Source organism: Eurypyga helias, unplaced genomic scaffold (assembly GCF_000690775.1).
Source record: "Eurypyga helias isolate BGI_N326 unplaced genomic scaffold, ASM69077v1 scaffold23545, whole genome shotgun sequence".
Lineage (NCBI taxonomy): Eukaryota > Metazoa > Chordata > Aves > Eurypygiformes > Eurypygidae > Eurypyga > Eurypyga helias.
Window position 1 is genome coordinate 1 of NW_010251099.1, and position 7464 is coordinate 7464.

Here is a 7464-nt window from a genome sequence, read left to right on the forward strand (position 1 = left end):
GGTGGGCCGGGTGTCTCGCCGGCGGAACACAGGGTGGTTCCTAGGGAGGACCTGCGTGGGTAGTTGGGGATCTGGCCATCCCGTATACATCCCAGCCGTGTTTAGGTTGTCTGCGTTTGCTCTTTGGCCCTTCAGGTTTCCGACTGATGGGTTCCTGCTCCTGGCCCTGCTGCTCTACGCACCCGTGGGGCTCTGCCTCCTCGTCCTGCGCCTCTTCATCGGCGTACACGTCTTTCTGGTCAGCTGTGCCCTGCCCGACAGCGTGCTGCGACGGTGCGTGAGCCCGGCGCTCCCCAGGGGCAGAGCTCTAGCTGTTGCCCAGGGTGGGGATGCGGGGCGCAGGCAATTCTGTGGGGCAGAACGGCTGCCCTCACCCACGTGGGGCCTGTGGGCATGGAGTCTTGGCTCACACAGAGGTTTATGGGGAGCTGTGCTTTCGGGACTCTTTGTCCCCAGCACTCACGAAGGGGCCCCGTCTGCCAGGACCGCAGCCGGCCATTGCCCCTGGGGCACTCAAGGGCTGATCTGCAACACTTGGATCAGCTGGGTGGCCTGCTAAGAAATTCCGTGTGTGGCTTGCTGCCCCACGCTTCCTGCGGCAGCTACAGCTCTGCAGGCAGCTTTGAGCCCCAACTGCAGCCTCCCAAAAGTTTCTGTCCCGGGCACGTGGCATATTGTTGCATTTTGTACCAGCGTCCTTTTGCACGTCACGGGAATCCCCGGGTCTCTGTTCTGTGGGTGTTGTGTGCGTAAGCCGGCCATGGCTCAGACTGCAAGACTCAAGGAAACCACTTTTCCCGCCTCCCAGGTTTATTGTACGTGTGATGTGCTCGGTGCTGGGCTTATTTGTGCGGCAAAGCGATCCCCAGCTTCGTGATGTCAGCGTGCGGGTGTATATTGCCAACCACGTGACCCAGTTCGATCACAACGTCGTCAACCTCCTGACCTCATGCAATACGGTGAGTAACCTGGAGGCCAGCCTGGCAGGCCTGGAAGCAGCCCTCTGCCAGAGGAGGGCACGGAGAGCTGGTTCAGAAATGAAACGGGGTGAGAAGGAAGAGGAAATGTTACAGTGGGTATTGATTTTATTGAGAGAGTAGGCAAACCCTAGCGTCTTGCTGGTCTCTCAGGTGGGTGGTGTCAGAAGCAGGGGTGGCTGTGGGGTGTTCCCGCAGCATTGGGGCCCGCCACCTGTGAAATTCCTTACGTGTGGAGCTCCTGAATCGGCAGGCTCCGAGCGTGCCTGGGAGCACCTTGGTTGGGCCTGTGCCCTGAAAAGCAGTAGGCTTGCTCCAAGTTACCGGTCTCCAGGCAAGGAAGTGGCGTATCCTTTGCCAACCGTGTCAGGCTGCTGGAGGGAACACAGCTGTCACCCAGGGCAGGTCAGGAGTTGGTTTCTCGGGAGGACAGGGTGCCGTCTGACCTGAAGATTAGGAATTAAATCCCGAGGGAATCAGGGTCAGAGCACTCCCTGAAGCCCGGCAGTACGTCTTCTCTGCTGCCAGCGTGCAGCTGGCTCCCTCGGCCCCCAGAGGCAGGGAGGAACTTTGTCTCCCCCCCGTCACCTGGGGAGGACAGAACGGCTTTTCTTCCTTACCCTTCTTTTGCCTTGCAGCCTGCGCTGAACGGTGCCCCTGGCTTCATCTGCTGGTCACGGGGATTCATGGAGCTGGGCGTAACGGGAAGCCGAGCAGAGCTGGTGGATTCCCTGAAGGTGTATTCGTCCCACCGAGGAAACCCACCGCTGCTGCTGTTCCCGGAGGAGGCTGCCACCAACGGCCGGGCCGGCTTGCTCCGCTTCAGGTGCCAGGATCGGGTCTTCCTGCGGTGGGGCTGTCGTCACTTTGGTTTAGCTCTGGGGTCATTCACGGCTGAATTCTTCCTTTGCAGCTCTTGGCCGTTCTCAGTCTTGGATGTGGTTCAGCCAGTTGCCCTACAAGTTCAGAGACCTTTGATCACTGTGGTGAGTCAGGGACGTAGGGCAGGAGGAGCTGCGGAGGTGCGCGCTGCGTGAGGGTCGTGGCGAGGCCGTTAATTCCGCTTCTGCTCTGAAAGCCTGGGGTAGTGCAGCCCAGCCTCGCGTCCTGTCACCCCGAGGATCAGCTTCTCAGTGCTGATGCTGGTTTACGGGCACCTTTCCCAGGGTGCTTCCGCCACGTCGATACTCTCCTACCTACGCTGGCAGTTTTGGTGAAGGTTTTAGCGGTTCGGCTGTCTGGCAGCGTGCCGTCTGGCTTCCGTGAGGGTAGCATCACCGCGTCTCATCTCTTCCTCAGGAGCTCCCTCTGTTAAAGAGCTCGGAAAGAGTAGCTCCGGTCGCCTTGGAGAGCGGCTGGTGTGCCAGAGGTTAGGCAAGGCTCCCTGGAGTGTGCTCTGGAGCTCGCCCCTCCCAGATGCAGCTACGTAGCGCGGTGCGACGCTCGCTTCGGGAACAGGGGCAGAGTTCACGGCGCCCCTGGTGCCGCTGAGTAGATTGCAGCACAGCGGTGCTCAGCGTATTGACAGTGAGATTTTCCTGAATTTCTTCTTTCTTGATAGGATTTCCAGATCTGCTTGATTAAAAGACGCGTTGTTTGTTTGTCTGGCATTGCAGTTGACTCTTGTCCATCTTTGTAGGGTAGTAGGGCCCGGTGATTTAAAGTCCCTTAACAGCAGGTCACCAAACGTGGCTGCCTGTACTAAAGCATCAGCCTGCAGATATTTTTAAGGTTGGAATCTGTTAGGAATTGGTTCCTAGCACTGTTGTCGGCACTGCAAATGAGAGTCTTTGAGACCGCTGCGGGCGAAGCTCGGGTCAGTGGGAGCCAGGTTGTCGGTTGTGATCCAGGGAACAGCCGGTGGCTGCCGGTGAACGACTGTCGCTTGCAGGCCTGATGTGGCCCGTGGGGAGCGTGACGAGGACTATCTGGCAGGGCGAGGTTAGCCGGATGCACGCAGTTGATGGAAGACGCTAAAACACGCGAGGCTCTGGTAACCCTGCTGCCAAGAACGTGGGGCCGCGGGAGAGAGTTCAAGGAGGCCGAGAGCACGGAGCAGAATCCAGGGCGACGCTTCGAGGCCCTCAGCCTAGCCTCTCGGAGGAGAGGCAGGGAGCTTGTGGCGGGTAGCAGCTTGCACGGCGGCCGAGAGGCTTAAGGATGGAGAATTCTTCTTTCTCTGGTGGTGCTGCACAAATTTGGGGTTAAGATGCGGCTTTCTAACAACGAGGCTACTTTAATCTTAGGAATGACTGCTCCAGGGAAGTGGGAGAGCTGTCCCCATCTGGACTGTGTGTAATGAATACCTCATTCTTTTTATGGGTTTGGCTCCTCGGAGAAGTTCAGGGAGATGTGCCAAGCTGTGCGTTTGCATGTCCTTCCCTTCGTGAATGCGAGGGAGAAACCATCCGACACTTCCGAGGACCGGAGGTGCGCTGCTTTGAGCAGTTCCAGCAGTGCTTTATGAAAATCTTTCTTAGACACTTCTGTGGTGTGTCAGGCACTGGGCTGAGCAAACCGCCAGATTAGGGTTCAGGAAAGCATTTTCTCCAGCTCCAAGGGGCTGGAACCCCTCCAAGGAAGGCATTCGGTGGCGCAGGACAGCGTAACTGAAGTTGGCTATCGGGATCACCATAAGGCATTGGACTGTAGGTTTCTTGGGTCTGTTGATTCTGGAGATGAGGTTGTTTTATGCTGCCCTTGATGACTGTGGGTTCTGGGCTTGGCTCGTGTGTAGCACCTCTTTCCAGGCTCGTGGAACAAACCAGGCACAGGCCTGTCCTTTGGCTGAGGACAGTCAGGTGGGAAAGAATGCCAGGCAGCTGCACGGCGAGCGGTGGATCTAGAGATGGGGTTCTCAGTAGCGTGCGGGGAGTTTGGTCGCTGCAGAGTCAAGTAACCACCTACAGAAATCCTAGAATACCGCCCATGCGACTGCAGATTCCTTACAAGTGAAGGCTGGGGGGACCTCGAGGTCTTTATTCAGCTCACAGTCAGACCGCCTTCCGAGCACGCTGCAGCTGCGCAGGGCCGCGTTCCGTGGGGGAGGACGCGGAGCCCACGGCTTTGAGTGCCCGCTCCAGTGCTCTGCGGGCAGGCGTCGCAGTACTCCTTAGGGAAAAGGTTGTTTTTGGCAAAATGACTTGTCCTTGCTGCCCGTTGGGTTCGCCATTCCCTCTTTCCCAGCCCTCTCCATCGCTGCCCGCCTGTTACTCCCTGCCGTGGCTTAGCTGCGTTCCGCCCGCTTGCTTTCCCGGCGGAGACCTGGCTAGCTGGTGTTCCGTGGGCCGCGATCTCATTGTGCTCTCTTCCCCAGAGTGTGGCTGACTCCTCCTGGATTACAGAGCTGCTCTGGACCTTCTTTGTTCCCTTCACAGTATATCAAGTAAGGTACTACCTCTCTCTCTTCCGTTTGGGGCAGGGTTTAGGAGCGGGGCAGATGTTTTTGCCGCTGTAGTAAGGGATCGTTTCGGCCCGTGCTGCTGCGCGCCCTCCTTGCGGTTTCTCGGCGTGGCTTTGTTCAGCATCGTTCGGTCCGTGCCAGGTCCAGCTTCTGGACCAGCTTCCGAAATGGAGAGGGCTCCTGGTGTCCGCCCTCAGGTAGCAAAGGAGAGGAGTCTCGGGGCTTGCATGTCAAGTTTGCCAGGAATATTTTGGAATACAGCTGCCCTGCTGTGATTTGCCCTGCGCTTGCTCGGTCCCGTGAGTGATTCCCTGCAGGCAGCTCAGTCCCCCAGAGTCTGCCTCTTCCCTGCAGCCCCCTTGGGAATCGCAGCGGAGATTCAGACACCTGCTAGGGCCCAGGTGAGCCCAGCCTGGCTGAGCAGCGTTGGCGTGATAAGGGTTCCCAGGCAGCGGAAAGGGCTCGGAGTTGAAGTCAGGGGTTGGGGTGTTTCAGCAAAGAAGAGGTCTGTGCCCTGGCTTTCCCAGCCGTACGTGGCTTCCGTCTCCGGGAACTCCGTTAGGAGATGCTGTGCATGCTACGCTTGAGTCCTAACCGATTTCCGGGAGCCCTTCTGCCTCCTGAGCCATGCCTTGCCCTTAATTTTGCAAGCTGATGTGGAGGTTCGGCGCTGGTCTGGTGGGGTGCGGTCTGGGGCGAGCGGGCAGAGCTGAGGCCATCCTGGCCGGGGGTGCTTGCTCCCCGCGGCCCCCGAAACGGTCAGCCCAGTGCCGTTGTCCCCATTCAGGTGGATGCCACCTGTCCCCAGACGAGCTGAAGAACCGAGCGAGGATTTTGCGCTCCGAGTTCAGGAGGTAGGAGGATGATGGGGGGTGGGTGGGGGGATGTGTAGGACCGCTACCATTTGGGACGGTCGCGGAGGAGAGCGGGCTGCAAGCGGAGTCACAAAGGGCGATCCCGGATGGGTGTGTCTGTATGATGGGAACTCTGCCCCAAATTTATCGCCCCTTATCATTATTCATTTTTTTCATGGCCTGTTTGCTGACCCCTATTTATCCTTTGGCCAGTTGTGGTGGTTCTCCCCATCTAGTTCAAACCTTTCGCTCCCCGTTCCTAACACCACACATCAAGTAAAGCGGTTGCTCCTCCACCTTTCCCCTTATGTGCTGGTACTTCCAGCTCCCGTACCAAAGATCTTGTATCTCCCTGTCAGCCTGGTTTTGGCAGGATGATATTGCCTACTCCTGGTCCTTCGTGTGCTCCGTGCAACGCCACCGAGGCCCTGGAGAAATCAGTCCCCTCTTGCCCTCGCCGTGGCTCCACGCAGGCCTGTACATCCAATACAATCCCAGCGAGTTGGGAACGCCGGGGGTGAGACGTGCTGTGTGTCGTGTACATGTGACTCTTTGCGTTTCTGCAGCTCTTGGCCGTGGAGCTGGGTGTGGTATCCACACGGCTCACTGCAGCCGATAAATCGGAGCACATGAAGAGGCTGAGGCACACGTCGCTCCTCCCCTTTGCTCCAGGTGGGTGTCCTGGGCAGCGTCGGGGACTACGGAGCTGCCGCTTTGGCTTTGCCGTCGGGGAGGCTCGGTCGCTCTTGGCGGTTCATGCGTGGAGGGAGAGGCGTTTGGCGTCCTCCTGGGGAGCGGGGCTGCCTGTGTGCTTTAGGCCGGGGGCTGTAGCCCGCTGACAGGAAGAGGACCGCCGCTCCCGAGCACAGACGTCGCGGTTATGTGCCCCAAGTCGGGCGTAATCACCCCGGTCCCCGCTGGAGAAAGCGGAGCTGTGGCAACTCGGAGGCCGTGCACCCTTTAGGCCACCCTCTCGTGCTCACTGTTGTTTCTCCTGCAGCCCCAAGCCAGCCCCCGGCAGCCCGGCCCAGGATGCCTTCCCGCCTGACCGGTGTCGCTCCCGAGGATGTGCGGATCGCAACGATGGCTCAGCAGGTCCGGGAGGTGCTGCCCCACGTGCCTCTGGAGGTCATCAGGATAGACCTGGGTAAGCGATGCCTGGGGAGCAGGAGGGACGCGGGTCACCTTCCGTGCCAAGGCTCCGTGACACCTGAAAGCAGAAAGGCGTCCCTGCTGCGCCGCAGAGCACGGTGGCGGCGGGTGTCCGGATGCAGCCCCTCCCTCTCTGACAGAGACCCTCTTTGTCCCCACAGCCCAGACCAACTGTGTGGATACCACCATTGCCAACTTGCTGGAGGGGAGAGTACCCTTCTTCCCGGGAAGTAAGGAGGCTGGTACTGACCCGCCTGCCCCGTCTACCTCCCAGGCTGCCGCCGCTTTTGGCGCCCAGGGCTCCGTAGCTGCGCCTTCTTCCAAGGTACTTGGGGTGATTGCCACTGTCCCCTCCGATCTGACAGCTCGTGGCCAGACCACGGTGCCGGCATTCGGAGTAGCCGGCTTGTCCAGGGAACGGAGCATTTTAAGCTGGAGACCCACCTGGCACGCTGGGTCCTCGCAGGGCCGCTGAGGTCTCCTGATGGCTCGTGTGCTTTCCCTTCCAGCCAGCTACAAAGCAGTTCGCAAAGTCCCCCGTGGAGCGGCATCTGTCCTTGCAGGAGCGGAAGCGGGCGTTGTATGACTATGCCAGGAGGTGAGTCTGCCCACGCCTCGCCCCGTCAGGGTCCCCAAAACCCCCGTCCCCAGCAGTTTCCGGATCCGCCCCAAGCCCTTGCTTTGCCTCCTGTCCTCCCGTTCCCTTCCTGGCCCAAACTGAGGGTCTCCGCTCCGCACGGCCTCGCCGAGGAGAACCCATCCGGTGCCACGCTCACGCGTCGCTCTCGGCTTCGCTCCGGGGCACTCCGGCGGTTCGGAGAAGGTTGCGGAAGCTCGGGGATCAGTTGAACCTTTGGCGTCCTGTGGCTTTTTGACCCCGAGCCAGCTTCTCCCCTCTACATGAGGGATATGCCCGCGGTTGGAAGGTGAAGGTGGGCAAGCTCCAAGCGCCCGTTTCTGAAGGGCCTAGCCCTAGGTGACTCCAGGCAGCCCTATGTTGCCAAGGAGGTAGCTTCGGCCTGTTTTTCTGAGCGTGGCTCATTCCCCAGCTAGCCGGTGGCTGCCACCACCGCCACTC

General features: G+C 59.6%; 1 protein-coding gene across 1 annotated transcript; it reads left to right on the forward strand.

Moving 5' to 3' along the window:
• Positions 1 to 105: 105 nt before the first annotated feature.
• AUP1 (ancient ubiquitous protein 1) lies at positions 106 to 6988 on the forward strand (the record flags this gene model as incomplete). Its single annotated transcript, XM_010151906.1, has 10 exons — positions 106 to 273; positions 809 to 959; positions 1616 to 1803; positions 1891 to 1963; positions 4294 to 4367; positions 5168 to 5234; positions 5801 to 5906; positions 6235 to 6381; positions 6548 to 6711; positions 6896 to 6988. Coding segments are annotated over 10 exons (1231 nt in total), but the record flags the coding sequence as incomplete, so codon positions are not given.
• Positions 6989 to 7464: the final 476 nt, after the last annotated feature.